Here is a 21,863-nt window from a genome sequence, read left to right on the forward strand (position 1 = left end):
TTATAAACCTATGGCAGCAGCTGTGGCCCCAGAAGGTAGAGGAAAGGCCCCTGTGCCTGCTGGGTGGGTTCTGGGCTGCAGGGGCATATCCTGCCCCCGCAGTGAGCCCCACGGTCAGTAAAGTAGAACCAGAGTGTCCCGGCCCCCCTTCAGAAGCCCAGCAGGAAAGACGCCTGACAAGCGGGCACGAGGCTGCCTGTGGAGTCGCCTTCTAGTGTCCGTGGCTCTCGTCTCTCCAGCACAGGTACTCGCTTCCCTCTCTGTGCCACACGCGTAGAGCTTTCTTCTGTGGGCGTGCCCTGCTGTACATCGGCAGCACCCCGAGCTGGGTTTCAGGCGCTTCCTTCTGTGCCGTAGCGTTGATTCTCAGTAGCAGAGTCAGTGGTGAGATTTGATTTTGGTGAGGGTTTTCAGAGGCAGGAGATACTTATTCACTAGGCTATATGTGTGTGTTTGTGCATCATTTTGCTCTAACCCAAAGCTCCATTTCTCACCATCAGGAGATTTCCCAATATCCCTGCTCACCTCTCCCATGCTCCAAGTATTTTGAAAGCCTCAAGCTGAGTGATAGATTCTGAATGCCCACCTTCCACGGTGGCATGAGTGGGCAGCTCTTCTGTCAGCTCTAAAGAAATAGTTAACATCTATTGGAGGAATGGCTTAGTGGTTAAGACTATTAGCTGCAAAGCCTAAGGACCCATGTTCGACTCTCCATATCCCACGTAAGCCAGATGCACAAAGGTGAGGCAAGTGCAAGGTCGCACATTCCCACTAGGTGGCGCAAGTGTGTGGCGTTCAGTTGCAGTGTCTGAGGCCCTGGTGTGCCAGATTTCTCTCTAGCACAGCGTGCACCTGCTCTGTCTAAAATAAAAAATAAAAAATAAAAGAAATAGTTAACAAGTGGAGAAAAAGAACAACAGACTACATGTCCTCTTTAGAGCAGAGGACGACAGCGGCGTCTCCTCATTCCCAGGGAAGTCAGTGGCCCAGGTGACCAGACATTCTCCTTGCTTCAGGAGATAGCTAGAAAAACCTAAGCAAGATCTGTCCCCCTAGGGTTCTGCAGTGTTTGGAGGTTCCAGAAGCTTATTGACTGGATCAGGGTTGCCAAACCATTAGAAAACCATACCCCTTGCGCTGCATAAATACTTTTGGGTCTTGGCCCATCCGCTACAGTTTATTTGACTCCCTATGGAAGGTTTAAAAGCTGAAGCTGTGGGCTGAGAGAGGAGCTCAGTGGTGGAGTACTTACCTAGCATGCACACGCCCTCACCCCTCACCCCTCACATATGAGGAGGGCACTGCCAGCTCCAGAACATGTGGGCCCCTTGTGATGTAGCACATGCTTCATTGTGTTTGATAGCTCAAGTTCAGGGCTTATGTCTCCTCCTCTCTTGGTTTTGTCACTCAGAGCAGGTTCCTTAAGTCAGCTGTGCCTCAGTTTCCTTGTCTGTCCAATAGAGAAAATACATGAGCCTTTCCAGTTCTCCGGCACTATTACGGAGAGGCAGCGTGAGTAGAGTTACGAGCGATCTGGAAGATATGACAAGTAAAAGACGAAGACCAGCCCCCACAAACCCAGCAGCTCCACTAGCGTTACTGCTTCTGAGCAATTGTTGGGAGATTACTCAAGAAGTGCACTAAAATAGCTCATGTTAAGTAAACTGCTTTTAGTTATGCATTTCTTAGGAGCCTCCTGTGTATTTACTGAGCTTTTTATGAGTAGACTGTTAAGAGATAACTTTCCATGATGGCCAGCCTTCTCCTTACAGGTGCAAGTGATTCACTGACCTTTTAGCAGGCTGAACATTGTACCTCATCTTTTTTTTTTTTAACCAATAGTCAAAGTGATGGTTAGCCATGACAGCTCCTACGGTGGGCTCTCCTCCATGGCCAAAGGCACTCGCTCAGAGAGGAGACAGTGTTACTATGAAGGATTGATGACCCTCAGCCTAATGCAAGCCTCTCGATGCTCTTGCTCTCCAAGGAACGCGTAACACACCTCATTGCTTCTGCCTCCTTTTCTAGAACACCAGCAGCTACTGTGCAGCAATGACGGAGCCCAAGTCTGTGTGCGTCTCGGTGGATGAGGTCGTGTCCAGCAACGTGGACGACGTTGAGACGGACCTGCTGAATGGACATCTGAAGAAAGTGGACAACAACTTCACGGAGGCCCAGCGCTTTTCCTCCCTGCCTCGGAGGGCGGCCGTGAACATTGAGTTCAAGGACCTTTCCTACTCGGTTCCCGAGGGACCCTGGTGGAGGAAGAAAGGTAGGGAGGAAGGCCACCTTGGTGGCTGAGGTGGGAGGAAGCCACAGGCTGTGGAGGGAGAGTCTTGGTCAGTAGGTTGGAAGGCTCAGATCACATTCCAGTACCTTCTACATCCGGGCTGGTTTCTTGAATCATTTTCTGCCTGGCTTCTCACCTGTGAAGGGCAGAGGTTGATTAGGCCATCTCAAAGTGCACCTGGTTTCTAAAATCCTGTGACGTTAGCACAGGTGGAGTGTTCCCTTCTGGAAATGATTGAGACTACAGCTGGTCTAATGGTCCTAATTTGGGGATTTTGGAATAGTTACGTGTAAATAATGAGCTGTCTTGGGGGTGGAGCCCCAACATAAATAAGTTATTCCATCTATGTGTTTACGTACACCTTATAGTATATATGCCCGGAGACCATGTCATATAGTTGTTTTTTTTCCCTTGCACCTTCTTTCTGATTGTAACTGTCATGTAGAAATTTCCATTGGAGTGCTCAGAAAGCTAAGGTTTTGGAGCATTTTGGATTTCTGGTTTGGGCTCTAGATAAAGAACTTCCCAGAGGTCGCCCAGTGTCAGTATCTGCTTATTTCTGGAATGTACATAGAGGTCCTCGGTAGTGGACGCTATCCAGTTTTTGCTACTGTTTCAAGACAGGACAACTGTCCAGCAGTCAGAGAAGACACGCGCTGCCTTTCGAGCCTGAAATGTTTAGAAGCAGCTCGGGGTCTGGCATGGCTTCTCCGAGAGTGGACAGTTTTTATTGAGGATCTTGGAAGAACTGCTCCATGGAGTATACTGCTGAGCTTTGGGGGGCGGGGGGATGACAACTTTCATTAAGCAGCCTTATCAATAACAATGGAGGAAATGGAAGGGTGGAGCAGAGGAAACCTGCATAGGCGGGACCGGGCCGTACGTTGAAGGGGCTTGACGTTCTGATCTTGAGCTCTAGACCTGCCAAGGTTGGCACGTTCATGCATTCGTGGCGGGTTCTTGTTTTCTGGCCCAATTTGCTATTGACTGTAGACCTTATTCTCCATCTCCCTCTGTTCTGCACACACACCATCCATCTGAACGTGGATCCTTAATGCCAGTGGGGGAACCCGAGGTCTGGTTGTGCCGTCTCTGATGTCTACCAAATCACTGAAAACAACTTGGACATTGGCAAGGGATTTGGGACAGCCAAAGTGACTCAGGTGTCACTGGAAGGCTATGACTTTTGGAGGTGACTCTCAGATATCTGCATCTCCTTCCTTCCTTCCTTCCTTCCTTCCTTCCTTCCTTCCTTCCTTCCTTCCTTCCTTCCTTCTTTTTCTCCTCCTCATCCTCATCCTTCTTTTTGAGGTAGGGTCTCACTCCAGCCCAGACTGACCTGGAACTTACTATGTAGTCTCAGGCTGATCTCGAACTCACAGCGGTCCTCCTACCTCTGCCTCCCAACTGCTAACATTAAAGGTGTGTGCCACCATGCCCAGCTCCCATCTTTTATTTTTATGAAGACCAAGCAGGACTGTTTATTTTTCCTTTTTCTCTTTCCTCTCCTCCATTTCTTTTTCTTTCTGCCTCTTGAAGCTGAGCCTGTGAGCCCATTGGCAGGGGCAGGTTGGTCAACAGTGGTTGCGGGAACTTGAGAGGCTGATCCTCAGGACCTTGGGGCCCAGCGCTTGCTGAATGAGCATGTCCACGTTTGCACAACCAGGAACAGGTCCTGTCCCCTCGCAAGGCCCAATTGTACAGCGCTGGTATCTGATACCTGCATTTTCAGATACCAGCCTTGTTTTTTCAAGAAAGAAATTCTGCACCACGCTCAGGTCTGGGCCCATTCTTTGGAGCCTGCTGGAATTTCAACACAAGGCTTATATTGTAGCCTTTTCCTTTCTCACCTCTAAGGGAGATTTTTTTTTTTTTTTGGCATGTGTATGTGCACGTGGTATGTATGCATACATATGTGGATGTTTGTATGCATGTGGGTTCAGGAGGTGTCTGGGTACATGTGGAGGACAGAGGTTGTTATCAGGTATCTTCCTTTATTTTTTATTTTTATTTTTTGGTTTTTCGAGGTAAGGTCTCACTCTAGCCCAGGCTGACCTGGAATTCACTATGTAGTCTCAGGCTAGCCTCGAATTCACGGCGATCCTCCCACCTCTGCCCCCTAGTGCTGGAATTAAAGCATGCGCCACCATGCCCGGCTGTATCTTCCTTTATTATTCTCTACTTTATTTACTGAGGCAGGGTTCCACCAGCTGGACTAGCCTAGCCAGCCGCCTTGCTCCAGGATCCCCCATTTCTCTCTGATGAGTGCTGGGATTATAGGTGGTCCACCAAGCCCACCTAGTATTTATGTGGGTGCTAAGGATGTGAACTCAGGTCCTTAGGCTTGCCTCGCTTTTATCTACTGAGCCATCTCCCTAGCCCCTGAAGGGAGATTTTATGGAAAAATAACAGTAAAAAACATCAAATGGGGCCTCTTTGGTTGCTGTAGATAAACTGGGTTAAACCCATGAGAGGCACGGTGAGGCTTCTGCTCATCTGCTGTGTGTGGCCTTAGAGGTATCATCATGAGAGTGAAACCCAGGCTGAAGATAGTCTGCTGTGCAGATGTGAAGATCTGTGAAACCCTGTAGCATCTGGAGCTGGCCCCAACATATAAAATCAAGCCCAGGGCAGCACTTAGCTTATGTTGGCCAGCTATGTGCCACGTCCACCGCCTGGTCTCGAGTGTAAACAGCTCCTACTCACCACCAGAGTCAGCCAGCTGGTGATGGCATCCTAGCAAGGCTGGGCCACAAGCGTCCATTCTCAGTGGCCTCTCATGGAAGCCTCAAACAGGTGGCCACTTGCCCTGTAGTAACCTCTGGGTAGGGGAGGAGTTGGAAATGGGCCCTGTGGGACTTGCCCATGAGTCAGAGATGGTACAGCTAGAGGGATGTCAGACATGATTGGCCTGGTGTGTCCCAGTTGTTGGTTTCTCAATCTGTGAGGCATGATTTTGTTGCCCAGCTTCTTCCCCAGCTTTCCTTCTCCTCCTGCTCCTCCTCCTCCTCAGCAACAGCACCTCTGGAGCGTGTCATCTGTGTCCCAGCCCTTCCTCCTGTGCACCCCATTGTTCCTGAACCCTATGACTCAGAATCGAGGTGGTGTACCACTCCAGTATGAATGAAGGTCGCAAAGGTTTGCCTACCTTGTTCTCACTGAATAGAGGGGTATCTGAGGCTCGGAGTGGCTAGGCCCTATACCAGCGTACCCTAGACAGGGGTAGGCCTGGGAAACAGGGTGTCACGTTCTCACTCACGGGTCAGAACTTGTATAGCATGGAGCCTTGTGGGTGCCAATCCATGTAACCATTAGTCTGCAGGCCACAGCCATGGAAGCCCCGAGCTTGCCCTCACGAATGGCCTGTGCTGTGGACATCCTTCCCCTTCCCCCACCACTTATTATCACAGCTCTTCAGCGCTGTGTCCCATTGGCCTTGAACTTGAGGATCCTTTATCTCCCCATTTCAGAGCTACCACCAAGATGGGTTATAAAGTGTGCATTAAACATGTCTAGGTCGTCCGGCTGTCTGAAGGTAGTCCTCTAGGCTCCATACCCTGGGGTTCCTTGCAGGTCTCCCAGACACATCCCTTTTTACCTCTGCTCCTGAATGTCCACAAACTCCGTTTCCTTCACCCCTGTGTGTGGGTCCTTCCTTTTTCCTGTTTTTGTCCTCTTGATGGCTGCCTACGCTCTAAGCCCCATGCCACCTGGGTCACATGGCAGCCACTCCCTGCATTTCCTCATGGTGTTGATTGAATTCGACATGATCTCTGGGTGGCTCCAAGGTGACCTTTGGTGCAGAAGCAACTTCTCATATGCTGTCACTTGATTAGTTTTGCTGTCTGTATCAAGTTGATTGTCTCTTGGCTTTTGAAATTCAACTTGATGTGCCAAGCTAACTGTAGCAGTCATTCTGGGGCTAGCTGCCACAGCACTGCCGGAGGGGAGTGTCCCTGGGTAAGAAGGCAGGAATCCTGAGAGAACCCTGCGTTAGGATTCATGGTTAGGTGAGGGACACAGGAGCCCCGGAGGTGAGCCAGCACTGGGATGCAGCCATCCCCTTCCACTACGGAGACACCAGACCACTCCATAGGTCCCGTGGAGTTTGTCCTGTGACTCCCCCCACCCCAGAACATGGTGTTATCACATGCCCAACAGAGAATGCTGCACAAAGCTGGGCCTTCTGGCTACAGTAACAGTATAAATGCTGACATCATTGTCTTAAAGCAGGCGGGGAAAGAGAACTTGGCCATCCTGAGAGGAACGTGGATGAGGGGTCAGTAGCAGTAGCCTTAGCACACGCCAGGCTGGTGTGTTAGCATCTCAGAGCTCCACGGTTGCCAGGCATTTGACCAAACCTGTCTGTTTTCAATCGTACTCACAGTTCCACCATATGATTAATGATGCCTTTGGAGGAAAAAGTAGATCCCATAATAGATTCTTGGTCGAGGACATAATTGTGAAAGGAGCTAGTCTCCGAGGAAAGGTCCTACTCCAGGGACCATTTCACCAGCTTCTGATCCAGTAATTGCTCTCCCTCAAGGATTCCACACACGTAGCGGAGCTGATGGGGCAGGTGACTGGGAGCAATCTTGCCTTTGGTGCCCCCGCACACGCTGTTGTGGCTGGGGACGTGTGGGAGCCATCTTGTCCACACTCCCCTCGTCCCAGTGTGACTCTCTAAAGCTTCCTGTGGGGCAGACAGTGTTGCTAACTCAGAACTGTCCTCAGAAAGGGGATCTGCTTGACAGGACGCTGAGCTTCGGAGGCCAGGCCGTTCCCACTGGTGTAACTTTCATTGGGATGAACTGGCCGCGACTAACAGTGGGATGGTTTTGGAAGCCATGCACTCCGAACCGAGGATGTGCCCCAATTTAGCCAGCTGGGCAGGAAGCCTGCCAAGATGTGCTTGGGGCAGCAGAGGGGCCAGTATACTGAGACCCCAAGGACCAAGTAAAGTAAGGGCATGTCTTCCGTTTGCTGGGCTCACAGGGCCGATTCCGGAGGGATTCTGCCCCCTTTGCCCGTGGAAGACTAGGAGGTGGAATTTGGAGATGTTCAGTCATGGCATTAGAGAAGACAGGCTTGAAACCCAGCTTGTGGGATTTCATCAGCTCTGTTTGTGTGACCCCCTTTTCCTGTTGGTCCCCGAGAAGCTTAGGTGCAGGATGGCTCCCCATGGCCGCAAGTTCATCTTGTAGTCCACAGAAGGTTTTGTTGTCACTCAAGGGAAAGTGTGGAGAAGAGGAGCCGCTCAGGTGCTCCTGAGGGTTGGTCATTGTGCCATGAGGGTGGCCAAGGTCCTGAGATCACACTCAGAGGAGTATTACGGCAGAGGTCTGACACGAAAGAGGATTCCAGAACGGTGATGAAGGATTCCTACACACGCGGGTCCGTTCCCGGGCTTTAAATGGCTGGAAGGAGCGTCTACGGAGGCTCGCGGAAGGAGGAAGGTTCGCGGGAGCCGAGCGGCGGCGGGCGGGGGCCGGGCCCCGCACCCTTCCCCGGGCCGCCACAGACGCGTTCCGCCGCTTGTGGGATTTCAGATGAATGTCATTTATCCATAAGGCGCCTTGTAAGTGCTTAGCCCTGGCAGGTGGGCGGGGTTGGGGGGGATGTTACTCACCGTGTATCACCACAGTGCTGACCGAATCTTTAGGGCTGGCCTCCATTCCCTCTGTTTCCCTTCTCATGAGGCAGCTTGGATGTAGGACTTTAGCCATCAACTAGGCATGTGAGGGACATGTGGGCACACGTGCTTGCACATACACACACACGTTGCACCCTCCTCTGGAGAGGTGCTGGCTGTTCTGCCTCGCCAGTGAAGGGAGCCGGCGGTGCAGCATACCTTCTCTCCAGCAGCATGAACTGAAATGAAATACACCACTGGAGATCACCTTGTGAGGAAATTCAGATTGGGAAGGATTGAAATCACATCCGGGGCCTCAGAGCCTTTTCGCTCCTGTCTTTCAGCCCAGGGCAGGCCGTGTCTCCACACGGCCACACTCAGTGGATGGGACTGCATACCACGCAACCCAATCTCCCAGCTTCATCCCTGCCAACATCGGGCATGAGTTAAGCATTCTAGGCAGCTACAAGCCAGATTATCTGTGTTGGTTTGCTTCTGAGCTATAAAAATGCTTTTGAACACCCTTCTCAAATTAAATTTGCTTTTTCTTAATTTCCGTAACTATTTCACATAGCTTGTCATTACAAGCTGGCTAAAATGAGTGGAAGGTGTCATTAATAAATCCCATTCAGGAATTCCATTAAGAAGCCTGGGCACCAACCAAGTACCCACGGGAACAGGGATGGACGGGGAGCCTGGAAAAGGAAGGCTTTAGAGAACCTTAGGATAGATGCGAGGTTTGGGGGAGCTTTGCTCAGATTTAAGGAAGAATCATGGTCCCCTAGCATGAAAGAATTACTTTTGCACTTCTTGGAAACTCCTGTGCTAAGGTAGCTTTCTTTTGGGTCCAAAAGGAAATTTCTTAGCCATTTCTTTATTTAAGGCTGTAGCTGATCTTTCAGTGGTGTGGTGGCACCAAGTCTACCTGTAGAGAAATCTTGTTTTCAGCTCAGTGTTTCAACAGAGGAGCCCAGTGGCCATCAGTTGCCTTGGTGAACTCACAGACCGGGTCTTAGGTTTTGGGTATGAGGTGACTCCTGGGAGCGGGTGGGTAGGTAGGCCACATGCTCAGCGTTCCTGGGGCAGCACATTGTAATAAGGTTTTCTGGCACTGTTCTGAACCTCTGCCCCAAATAGATTTTGAGGAACTGTTGAGAATGGGCTTACTCCCACAGCAGACTTCCTGAGAGATAAGGGGTGTGTACTTGCCACCTTTCACCAGAGTGTCAGCATCCAGGGGCTGGTGGCTCCCCTTCTCCAGCTGGCACACCCCCTCCCTTTAGCCCCCTCATGGGAAGTTAGCCATCACCAGCTGCAATCTGGAGTGAGATATGCGGCAGCCTCTGGACACGGCTCAAATGCCCTGCCACCGCTGGCGTTGGTTCTTTATTTGTGCCCTCTGTTCAGTTTCTGTTTGGGCATGAGCCCTTCTTGCCACTTTCCCGAGCGTGTTCCTGTTCTTGATCCATCTGGCCTCTTCAGGGTGGCTTTGCGGGACTGTGCTGTGTCCCGTGGGTGTCGGTATCAACATTCTCGCTGCACTGTGGTACCTATCTGTCCGCGTGCCTTGAGCACCTCAGAACAGACTTGTACCAGAAAACAGCACCTTCTTAGACTGAAGTCCTCCCTTTAACTAGAACCCAGTCCCCCAGTTCAAAAATAACCACAGGTGACAGTTTGTTGAATGTGAAACCATTTCTTTGTTCACAAACTGACAGGAGAAGATGTTTAGTAACCACACACCTGCTCCTTTTGAGCGCCGTTCTAGAACCAGCACAGCTGCTGAAGGAACGGAGGTAACCAACCATTGTGTAGTTACAAAGACCACACACCAAACCAAGTAGGATTTTGTCACAAGCCACAGTCTCTCTCAGACTAATGCGCGAAAGTCCCCAGCATGTAGAGGAAAACTCGCCCTCGAATCAAACATGTATGATGCTGGCGTTTGGACTCATAGGAGAAAAAGCCTATGAGTAGCCTCTGGAATCCAGGACTATGACTGATGTATCTGTTGGGTGCACCCCAGTAGCCAACAGTTTCACCTCCTACTGTGTCAGCATTGTTAGTCACCTTTGTGCTGTGGGGTAAATAGCACTAGGTGTCAAAAGGAAGGCATGCAAGGGACTTCAAGACTGCGATCATGTCCAGATGAGACCTTTATTTAGAATCCAAACCTTGGAGCAGATGGTGGCCTTAGAGCTAGTCTGACCTAGTCTGGTCGCCTTCCCGAGGAGCAAGGCCTCTGCACCATCCAGGCCTTGGGTCATCCTGTCTGACTACCGAGAACTGAGACTCTGAGCTTGCTTGCATAAGGCTGTTCTTAGAACAGGTCAGTCAGAATTGGAGTAAGGTTCATCAGTTGATCCAAGTTCTGCTTTCTGGAGCTCAGGGGAACAAGTAATCTTGGTTTTCAAATGAGCTTACAGACTGGAGGGTATAAGATCCTGTATGAGTTACCTTCTTATTGCTGGAACAAAAAACCCTGACAAACATCTGATTAAGGAAGGAAGGGTTTATTTCAGCTTACAGTTCCAGGCTATGGTCCATCCTGGCGGGGAAGGCATGGTGGCAGGAGCTTGAGGCTGGTCATAGCGGCCCACGGTGAGGAAGCAGAATATGCTGAAAGCTGGTGTTCAGACAGCTCTGTCCTTTTACACAGTCCAGGACCCCAGCCCGTGGAGTGGCGCCTCTCATAGTTAAGATTCTTCTTTCCAGGTTGGAGAGATGGCTTAGAGGTTAAAGCACTTAATTGCCCGTGAAGCCTAAGGACCCAGAGGTTTGATTCCCCATTATCCATGTAAGCCAGATGCACATGGTGGCACATGCGTCTGGAGTTCATTCACAGTGGCTGGAGGCCCTGGTGCACCCATTCTCTCTCTCTCTCACCTTCCCTCCCTCTTACAAATAAAACAGAAAAAATATAAAATGGGTTTTCCCACCTCAATTAACTTAAGGTAATCCCCTCACAAACTTACCCAGAGGCTAACCTAACCTATATAATCTCTCCTAGATGATTCTAGGTCCTGTCACAGTGACAGTCATAAGAAACCATCCCAGAGCCCCAGCAAGGACAAAACTATAAGGGAAGCCATGGACACTCAAGAGTGGGCTGTCTAAAAGGAGGAACTTTGAGAGTGGGCACCACAGCAGTACCCACAGGGGATGGACACAGCAGTGCAGGTGCCCCTGCGGGGAAGTTCCCATTCTCCTCACATGGCAAGGGTGGACCTGGTTGGAAGAGCGGCATGAGTCACCTGCTTTGTTTCCTGAACTGTCCTCTGGCAACTGGTGACTCTGCCCAAAAGTCCCTGACCAGGTCTCCCAGCTGTGTATTGGCAGTTTTGTGGGGTTTCTCAGTCATTCCTCCCTTCCCACTTCGGAGGGGAGTAGTGCATATTTGTTCATTTAAGTAGCTGTTGTTTACTGTTTGCTTCTGCACGTTGTCTCATTGAGTGCTGAGAGGCACGGGGGAGAGGCTCGCCCTACAGCCATTCTATCTTGGAGGAAACAGCAGGCCCAGGGCCTCTGGCAGATTAGGAGCAGACAGGGCCTCCGACTCCAGCCTCGGGTGTTACTTCCTGGCCCCAGTGAGGCGCCTCTGTCATTTCTCAAACCACATAAAACGAGCTGTGCTGCTCTCACTTGTTTGGGAGATAAGAACCCCCATTCCATGGTTGCAGCAGAGGCGTCATGAAAGCCTCTCTGCCTATTGTCTTATGGGGGTGCTGAAAAACTCTTTTGGTGTTGGGCAGGGGGGGTGCCTTTGATCCTCACGGGTGCAGGCTGGACCTCTGGTCATCATCTGATCATCCTCTGGTCAAGCAACACGAAGGCCCCTCTACCTACTGTCTGCGGGGATGCTGAAAAATTTCCTTTGGCCTTGGGCAGGGGCTAGCATTGATCCATCATCTCCAGGCCTGGGTGGGGGCAGGCTGGACCTCCATGAGCTAGTACCCACATTCCCCCCCAAGAGTCAGTTCATTTTGATTGTCACCTGCACGTTCCAGAAGGGGAGGCACCAGCCGGCTGAGTGGCAGCCCTGTAGTGCTTTAACTCTTTTGAGTTAGAGTACCTCCTTCCCACGCGGGTCACAGTGATCTGTCGCCCCCCCCCACCCCCCGCCGCCGCCGGGACACCCCGGCTCCGTTCGCTCAGAGGGTAACGCTAGCTTGCAGGCTGCCAGGACGCGGGCCGGGCCGGGAAGGATTTTCGAGAATTCTCAATGACTACATGGAAGCTCAGCAAGGCGCGGCCTCCTCTCGTGCGCAGGTGCGGGCGGGGCAGGTGTGCGCGGGCGCGCAGGCGCAGTGCCCGCCAGCCGCCGCCGCCGCCGCCCGCGCCGGGGTTACTAGCGGTCAACGCTCGACAGTAACCTCGGCGGCGGCGCGGGCGGCGGCGGGGAGCGGCGCGATTGGCCGCGCGCGCGCCGGGTGCTGTTGCTAAGGGGAGGGGAGGATGCTGCGGTCCCCGCGGCCGCCCTGCGAAGGGACCCTGCCGAGGGCCCGACGCCCAGCATCTCGCTGAAATAACAAGGGCGGGGGGGGGGGGTAGGGGGTCGGCCTCCGGGTTGGGGTCTCTCCTCCCCCTTCCCAGAGATCTCCTTGGCGTTCAGATCTTTTTGCTCTGTGCGCGGTCAGGTTCTCCACCCCAGGTCCAAAAGGCACCCCGGCAAGCGTGAGAACCCTTGCGGCAGAGCGAGCACGTAGGACTGCATGATTATGTTGAAGCCCAGGGTTGTTTTCTGATTAGGCTTAATTAGGAGACTTGGCTGGATGGGAGCTGGCGCATGCCTTCCAGAATGGCAGGCCTTCTGTGTGGTGGCTCTGTGTCCTGGTCGCTTTGATCGTGTGGGGAGACTTCCACCTCTCTTCAGCTTATGTCGGACTTGGTCAAAGAGGGCTCATGACTTGAGGTCGCAGTTTCTGCAGTAGATGGTTGATCTCTCACTCACTGAAAAACCGTATGTTTGCCATAGGTTCAGTGTGTGTGCGCGCGCGGGCATGTACGTATGCATGTGGACAAAACAGGCAGGACTCCTACAAAAGACAGCAAAAGCCCACGGGTTCCTTCCTCACTGCGGTGGGACCAGGATTCTTGGAACTTCTTTTGGACTGGTGCTTACCCTTATTAAGAAAGCAGGAATCCAGCAGGTTTTTCTTGCCGCCCCCCCCTGCTGAGTCACTTCCATCCTGAGCTTGGTTGAGGGAGGGCAAGGGGAAATAACCACTGAACAGGACCTAGGGTGTGTGTGCTGCTGCATCTGGGACTGTTTGTGTAAGCCCACAGATGGCAGTAACAAAACAATTTCTGCCAGTTGCCCCATGGTTCCGCTGGGCTTAATGTACGTGCCTTATGAAATGTTAAAACACTGGTCATTCATATGCCCCGGAACCCTTTTGAGTTCTTAACCAATGAAAGGGGGGCTAGTGGTTGTTTTTTTCTTGGGTTTTCATTGCTGGTTCGTCTAGTCTGTGGCCTAGATAAGTTTTGCAAGCCTGCAGAGAGATTGATAAACCCTCTGAACTGACAGGGATGAGCAAGCCCGAGATGGGTGGCGGGGAATAACGGGTCCCGCTTGTGATTTCCTGAGGTTTTTTCAGGGAGATGGGGAGGAGCCTTTGTAGCAGATCGGAGGTGTGCATTTATGACAACTTCAGTGTTAGATTACCGAAGATGCAAATGCATGCTATGAATAGGGGAACGGACTTTGGACTAGTGCGTGGTGGGGGAGGGGGAACCCTTTATGCTTTTCTCCTGTTCTGCCAGGGCACCCACTAAGAACTGCAGTGGGTACTTCAGACCTCCTGTCTCAAAAGTCCTACGTTTGAGTTTGTCTAGAAAAATGGCTGTCCTGAGTGGAATGAGCGGAGAGCTGTGTACCCGTGTACTTCTGATCCTTCTTTGCCCCTCTGTTGGCATAAATGCACCCATATGCCTGGACCAAGTGCCACACAGATCTCCTCATCTCTGCTGTCTGTCTGGTTTAGAGAGAATTAAGGAGACATGTTGCCACCTTGTCGCTTTCTTCCTCAGAGTCCAACTCCATTCTTTCTCTGAGGCCTCTCCTTTTGGTCTCCCGGGCTTCAGAACCACCCATAGGGAAGAGGGTCTTCCCCTTCCCAATTGCACTCTCTTCACCCTTTTCCAGGAACCCAGGCTACTTCCCCAGACTGAGGGAGCCTTCCTTCACCCACCCTGACCTCTTGGCCGGGAGGGAGGGTCCTTTCAGGCTGGGGCTTTTGTGTCCCAGGGCCCCCATGACCAGTGTGTTCTGCAGCTCTGTTCTTCCGAGCTTCTTCAGGTAGTGTTAGTGATCCCTACATGGCCACCTCCCATACCCCCAGAGGACACTTAGGGGCTAGGGGGGAACAGCAACAGCCGGAGTCTAGTGATCTCCCTTTGCTGCGCTGGTCCCGTTTGCCTCCTCTGACTGACCATCATGAGTATGGCTTCTGGGTGCCATCTTCTGGGGTCACCCTAACCACTAGCTTCATAGTATCCCAGACCAAAGATGGGGTATTGGGTGGGGTCAATGGCCTGAGTTCTGGGTCAGGACCACTTGCTTTTGAGTTCTGGCTCTCCCCTTAAGTAACCTTGGGACCTTGTACCTCAGCTTCTCCAGAGGCAAATGGAGCACATCTCAGAAGGTCCCAGTGGAGATAGCTGAGGGGCCACACACAGGCGTGCCCAACGCATCTCATGTTGTAACTGCTTTTGCTCACTGCTCATTTTTGCACTGTTGGTTTCATTAAGGATATTTCCTCCTCCTATGACTGATGATGATGATGATATCAGCTGGGTATCGATTAGTTGCCCAGCAACCCTGTGGAAAGGTTCCTCAGCGCTGTATTGTGAGGGACAGAGATAGGAGCTGACTGGCCCAGGTGTCTCCTCTGGGACCTCGCTTTCTAGTCCTAGGCTCTGAGCTCCCCCTCAATAGATGGTTGACCAGCCTTGCAAGCTCATCCCTGAGATTCTCTGGTTCCTTTGTAATGCTTCCCTAATATCAAGACAAAGTCAGCCCTCATTTCAGAGATACCGAGAAATGCCTCTTATTTAAGACGTGACCCTGACAAGTTCAAGATGTCACAGCTGTGACCTGCCGGGTGGCTTTCTGCGAACTTGCAGGTCACTGGATGATGAGTTTTGCATCTTGAGACTATTTATATTTCAGCATCGACATCTGTGAGTGGCTGGGTGGAAATTTCCACCATTGAAACGAAGCTCCGTGAGCAACATTACACTTTAGAATTTGCCTCCTGAGAGGTTAATGTAGGTCATCTTGGAGGAATTGAGACTGTATCAAACTGCGTGTACGTTAGTCTTGTGGCTTTTCATAGACTGAAAGTGGAGGATGTACCCACTGCTCTGACTGGCATCCTGTGGTGGGGACAGCAGCAGCGCAGGGGTTGGTGGCAAAGCACCAAAGTAAGAGGCCATATGCAGGCATGACCTTGGATTTGTAAATGCTTACTGGTACTTGTCGATTTCTCACTCGGCAGTAATTCTAACTCGTAATGAAAAGAGGTGAAGGTCAAAGTGGACTCTTAGCTTGGTTTGAATTTTGTTGCTTTCTGCTTTTTTCGTGTGTATGCATGTGGGCATGTTTGTGTGTGCAGGTGGACACGTGTGTGTGGGGGGGGGTGCCTGTGCGGGCAGGCTTGTGTAACTAGAGGACATCTCAGGTGGTAGAGGACATCTCAGGTGGTGCTCCTCAGGCATCTTCATCGAGGCAGGGTCTTTCATTGACCTTGAATTTGCCAAGTTGGCTGACCCACAAGTTGTAGGTACCCACCCATTTTCTGTTTCCCCCGCACTGGGGTTACGAGCATGTGCCACTAGCCCCAGATTCCTTTTTCATGCCTTCTGAGGCTTGAACTCCAGTCCCCATGCTTGCAAGGCAAGCACTTTACCAACAGACAACAGAGCTATCTCCCTGACGCTCTTCTCTTTGAATAAAATGATTTCAACTCTAGCACCACTTAATAAAAATTACTAGTCAAGCAGGAGACTGTGTAAGAAGAGCAGCTATTGAACTCCGGGTGCAACACTTGCTCGGCCACTAGCTAGTAGGGCACCTGGGTGAGCCCTTAACTCTCCCCATAAAAAGGGAGTCATAACAGCAGTAAACCCCATCTTATTGAGTCCAGTAGTTTGACACCTAGGAAGCACTGTGCCCCACAGGTGGGACTGACAAAACAGTCACAAGTCTTACCATGTGTGAGATCACAAATAAATAGTAATAGAACCAGTAAGACGGATCAAAAGACTTTTATTATTCTAAAGGAAGTTTACTGCACACGTAGGCTTTAGAAAGAAAAGGAAAGCGCCAGTGTGTTGTTAATGGCAAATACTGGCTCAGCGTTTCCTGAGCCCACACGTTCTCAAGGCCTCCTGGGTGTGTGCTCCGTGCGCCTCAGTGCTGCTCTGTGAAAGGAGGGGTGCGCAGGCCGTGCCCAGGATGATGGGCAACTTCCGGTTTGGGAACAGAACCCCCTCCAAGCCTGCTGGCTGGCCCCCTGTGCAGCCAGCCTTCCACAGGCTGGTGTTCATAACACTCAAGCAACTAGGCTTTTTGTCCAGTGGCATCTTCTGAGTGAGAGAGCTGAGCATAAGCCTAAGTTCTAGAAGGTTCCTCTGAGTATTTTGGGGTATCTGTGATTTCCAGGTTTCTAGCACTTCACCCCTCGAGTCAGACCCAGAAAAGGGAAATGTGATGTCATTTCACCCCCTTAACCAGGTCCCGGCGGGCGGCGGTGTCCTCTCACGGGGCTTCTTCTGCGTGCTCATCTCCGTCTGTGAGGGAAGCTGAGTCACAATAGGGGAGGGGGCTCAGCGGCAGGCTGAGGGTGGGGGTCCAGCGTTGGGTCTTTTGTTACAGGATGGGATGTCTGCCTTACTGAGTCCCTGAAGCCCATGTAAGATCCTATTGCCATGTTATCAACTTGGAGGGTAGGGACCCTGCTAATCACAGGAGGACCCCAAGACAAAGCCCAGTCTGACTGACTCCCAGGTTCCTCCCGTTAGCCCTTCAGGGTCTTGTGAACCAGCCAGCGACCACCGGAACCTTGGCCATTATCAGTGGCTTGAAACACGAACGTGCCCGAAGCCCAAAGCTGCTTCAGCGAGAAGGAAGCACGTTCACCGGAGACGAGCTGGGGAGCCTGGGAGGCGGTCAGGGGTGGCGGCCCCAGGCAGGGCTCTGGACTGGCCCAGGTGACACCTGTGGCCATGCCTGAGGAGAGTAAACACCCAAGGACAGCACATTCCAGGCTTACTCATACCTGCCAGCGTGACCTTCAGCACCACACGTGGGACTGGGGGCACAGGTGGCAGGTAAGAGGGCATCGGGGAGGAACTCAGCTGTCATGGGCGTCCTCCACCCCCACCCCCACTCTGGCTAGAGGTCTTTGGTTCCATGAAAGAGAGTGAAGATTTCTGTGACTTTTACCATTCTGCCTTTCAGAGACACCTAGTGCGGGTACTGCCTATGGTAAGAGGGACTGTCCTTCCGGACAGTGACCGGCACTCAGGGTGGCCCACCAACATGGGCTGGGACAGCCAGGAGCAGGTGGCGTCCCCTTTGTCCCCAGGGTGGCTGCAGGCCTGCCATGCGTGGAGTGGGAGAGCACACTAGCATGTTCCATGGGGAGTTGAACCTCCAAAGGCGTTGGTCATTGTGCACTGTTGCCTAGGAAACCCCACTGTATTAGAACACCCTGGTGCCATCCTTGCTTTATAGATGGGCCTGCTGTGGCACACACACGGGAGCGAAGCCTGTGTCACAGTCAGGTTCACGTTGCTGGTAGAAATCACCTGACCAAGAGCGGCTTGTGGGAAAAATAAAAGAGGTTTATTTTGGCTTACAGGCTCAAGGGGAAGCTCCATCATGGCAGGGAAAATGATGGCATGAACAGAGGGTGGACATCACCCCCTGGCCCACATAAGGTGGGCCATAGCAACAGGAGAGTGTGCCAAACGCTGGCAAGGGGAAACTGGCTATACCACCCATAAGCCCGCTCGAACAATACACTGCCTCCAGGAGGTGTTATTTCCAAAATCTCCCATCAGCTGGGGACCTAGCGTTCAGAACACCTAAATTTATGGGGGACACCTGAATCAACCCACTGCTGCCTGGTTCCAGGACATGGGCTGAGGTAGACTAGTGCTTATTGTTTAGGCAAAGTTATGGAAGCCCTTGCGGGTCTCTCCCTGTACTTGAACTGTCTGACTTTCCCTGACTTTTAAATCCTGTGCCTGGTGATAACGGCGGAGACTCTTAACGGGTTAAAGTGGTGGGAATGAGGGACCGTACATGTTCAGCCACAAATGGGACACCCTTATCACCCACTCCGAGGCTCAGGGAACATTGCGGAAGAAGGCGAGGGAAAAAATGTAAGAGCTGGAGGAAGGAGAGCCGAGCGGCGGGGCGCTGTCTTGGGAGCCCAGCCTGGCACAGCTGCTCACAGAGGGAGCAATTACCAGCCAAGGCGCTGCACAGGACGGGGCCGGGCATCACTCCGTCAGTGGGGACGGAAGGCTGCATGATGCCCCACCCCGCCCGAGGTCTTACAGTGGTGGCTGTGGGAGAGGGGCCAGGAGTTCCCCCGTGTCCCACTCTTTAGACAACTAATGGTTGGTCCCTTGGGGAAGGAGTGGCATTTTCATACCACCCCAGCCTGGTTCCAGGACATGTGGCCAGGGCTGAGGTAGACTAGTGCCCTTAGCCAGGTCCTCTGGACAGTCCTGATGAAACTCACTGGGTCAGTAAATTAAAAAGAGAGAGAGAGAGAGAGAAGAAGAAGCTGGGCATGGTGGCACACGCCTTTAATCCCAGCACTTGGGAGGCAGAGGTAGGAAGATTGCTGTGAGTCCGAGGCCAGCCTGAGACTTAGCAGTTAAGACTCTTGCCTGTGAAGCCTAAGGACCTAGGTTTGACTCCCCAGAACCCATGTACACCAGATGCACAAGGGGGTCTATGCATCTGGAATTCGTTTGCAGTGGCTGGAGGCCCTTGTGTGCCCGTTCTCTCTCTCATAAATAAATAAAGAATGAAGTATTTTTAAATGTATGAAGGTAGATAGAGGACGGATTGAAAAGAAGGAGGGGAGCAGCAGTAGTGAGGAGGGCCAGAGGGGAACAGGAGAGTAATGGTGGGTGAACGCGATTAAAAATACATTGTAGGGCTGGAGAGATGGCTTAGCGGTTAAGCGCTTGCCTGTGAACCCTAAGGATCCTGGTTCGAGGCTCGGTTCCCCAGGTCCCACGTTAGCCAGATGCAAAGGAGGCGCACGCGTCTGGAGTTCGTTTGCAGAGGCTGGAAGCCCTGGCGCGCCCATTCTCTCTCTCTCTCCCTCTATGTCTTTCTCTCTGTGTCTGTCGCTCTCAAATAAATTAAAAAAAAAAATTAAAAAAAAATACATTGTAGACGTGTATAAAGGCGTCACAGTGAGACCCTTGTTAGGTGTAATTAGCATATGTCAATTAAAAAAAAAACAAGCCCTGGGGCTGGAGAGATGGCTTAGCAATTCAGGCACTTGCCTATAAAGCCTAAGGACCCAGGTTCGATTCTCCCAGTACCCGTGTAAGCCAGATGCACAAGGTGGCACATGCATCTGGAATTTGTTTGCAGTGACTAGAGACTCCGGCGTGCCCATTTTCTCTCTCTCTGCCTCTTTCTCTTAAATAAATATAAACGTAAATAAATACGAAACAAACCCTGTGCCCCGAGAGCAGAAGACGCTGGAGCTCTTGGGTTCAGAGTGTGATCGCAGGCCGGTGCTGAGCAGTGGTGATGGTAGTGGACTGAAGGAGGCTCTTGCCCTGCAGGAGACCTGCTGTCCCCAAGGGGCTCATTCACTTCCCTTGGCTTTCTGTCTATTCCGCACTCCAGTGGCGACAGCCCTCAGAGCTGCTGGTGACGTGGGCCAGTGACCAGAGGGAGCTGTTTGTTTGTGACTTGCGCTGCATTTCTCACACCTCCATCAGCTGAAAGGGAATGCGGCATTAGCACTAGCCTGGCCCGAGGGCTTGGGAGCACAGGTGGCTGTGTCCCACCTCAGAGGTTTTGAGTTACCACATGCGGCCCAAGTTGGAGTTGGCACCACCCAGGGACTGCAGGTGCTGCTGGCTTCCGCTTGGAGCCCTGCTTATTTAGAGCAGAGAAGTCCTAGCCCCCCAGCAGCCATACCTGACCCTTGAAAACCAGGGTCAGGAAGCGGCCCTGCCCACCCTTCCCCTGGAGTCAGGGGGACCTTGGAGAGGGCAAAGACTGGCTCACGGAGGAGGCCCAGCATGTCAGCAACTCCCCTGGCTTCCTAAGGAACTTTCTTCCTGAGTCTAGAAGATGGGTGGGGGGGCGGGGGACAAAGGTGGGAGAGAGGGAGGGAAGGAGGGATACAGAGAGCTGGTTGCCAGATCCTCCACCTTAGATGCTGCTCCACGGGCTTTCTGTCCCCAGGGCATCTATCCAGACAGCAGGCTCTGGATGCCAAATAAAATAGCAAAATGCCTGCATTCAGCAGGTTAGGGAGTGCAGCAGATCTTGCACTTGGGTTTCCTGTGAGTGGGTTTGTGTGAGCTAATCTGTCCTCGGGCGGGAGGGGGAAGAGGACCGGCAGGGTTTCTAGTCAGGTGTGGGACACTCCCCTGCCAAAGCCGAGCCAACCCATGATGGTACTTCCTACTGAAACCCTATTCCTGGGCATCAGGACCTGGTTAGAATTGAACTGGGACTTGGGGAACTGAAGCATTGTCACCCCGTGAAAGGCGTCAGACCCACGGTTGTTTTGCTCTCCTGAGTTGTCTGGTCCACCGGACCCAGTTTTCCTCCTGCCCTAGAGGAAGTTCGGGCTCCCAGGGCGGGTAGCCACGGGTGGTGACATCCAAAGGTTGAGGCATGCATTCCAGCTCACTGGCTCATGGATGTGCCCCAAAGATGGCCCAGCGGCCTCCTGAACACCCGCCAAGAGCAGCCCATGGGCTCCTCCTCAGCCTAGCCATTCTTCTTTGGAAGCACCTGGCTGACTGTTACACTTTAGTGTTTTAGGTCTCACACACTGTGGTATGTGGCTTTTTTTTCCCAATTTTTATTTGTTTATATGCACACATGTGTGTTTGTGTGTGTGTGTGCACGTGTGCATGTGTACACATGGGCATGTGCACATATGTGCCAGGGCCTCTGAGCACCAGACACTTGTATGACTTTTTGTGTCTGGCTTACGTGGGTGGCGTGGGACTCGAACCCCAGGCCAGCAGACTTTGCAAGCAAACATCTTTAACCACCAGGTGATCTTCCCTGGCCCCGTGACATGTGTCACATTTCAGGGACGCACACAGGTTGTTTTACAACTATTGTAACTGAGCTTCTGACATTACCAGATATTTTTGTCTCTCTCAGAGTTATGCCTGTGCTGTCTCTAGAAACCTGTCCTGGCGTGGGTACAGGTCCGCCCTGGAATAACAGCACCATATGTGGGACACCTGCCTCCCCAGCCAGGGCGCTCAGGCCCATCAGACGCTGGCTGGCAACGGTAGCCGAGCCAAGTCACATTCCCAGCAACAAGAGGAGGGCGTGAGGCACAAAGCAACAGTGGAGTCTGACACAGGCTGTTCTGCAGGCCCCTCAACCGTAGTTGAGCTCCTCTTATCACCTTTTTGTAGGGCCAGGGAGTTCTGTCACTCAGCAGGTGAGAGGCAAGGTTAGAACCTACACCGTTTGTCCATAAGGCCTTCTGCCTGCACTCCATGGGCAGTACAATGGCAGAGGCCTAAAGGGAACTCAGAGAGGTGTTGTGGCCCAGTGGCCTGGAGGAAGAGCACTTGGTGTGGGTGGGTCCTGGGGGCAGTCTGTGGGCACATTGGCCCTGCCATACATGAGGGCCTTTATAAGCTTTCTATCACTCTTATCTCCCAGGCTCTAGGTGGGTATTTATGTCCCCA

At 52.2% G+C, this 21,863-nt stretch overlaps 1 protein-coding gene across 4 annotated transcripts in view; it reads left to right on the forward strand.

The window, feature by feature from the left end:
* The window catches only part of Abcg1 (ATP binding cassette subfamily G member 1), a 68,390-nt gene that overhangs the window by 5,008 nt on the left and 41,519 nt on the right, over nt 1–21,863 (forward strand). For 2 of the 4 annotated variants that reach the window (XM_045149450.1, XM_004654497.2), the window contains exon 2: nt 2,029–2,272. In XM_045149450.1, the coding sequence (XP_045005385.1) occupies nt 2,029–2,272 (244 nt within the window). Of the gene's footprint in view, nt 1–2,028; nt 2,273–17,189; nt 17,259–20,913; nt 20,986–21,863 lie in introns of those variants that run through there. The other 2 variants (XM_045149453.1, XM_045149451.1) reach the window with 2 other exon arrangements.

The sequence above is a fragment of the Jaculus jaculus genome, chromosome 5 (genome assembly GCF_020740685.1).
Source record: "Jaculus jaculus isolate mJacJac1 chromosome 5, mJacJac1.mat.Y.cur, whole genome shotgun sequence".
NCBI lineage: Eukaryota > Metazoa > Chordata > Mammalia > Rodentia > Dipodidae > Jaculus > Jaculus jaculus.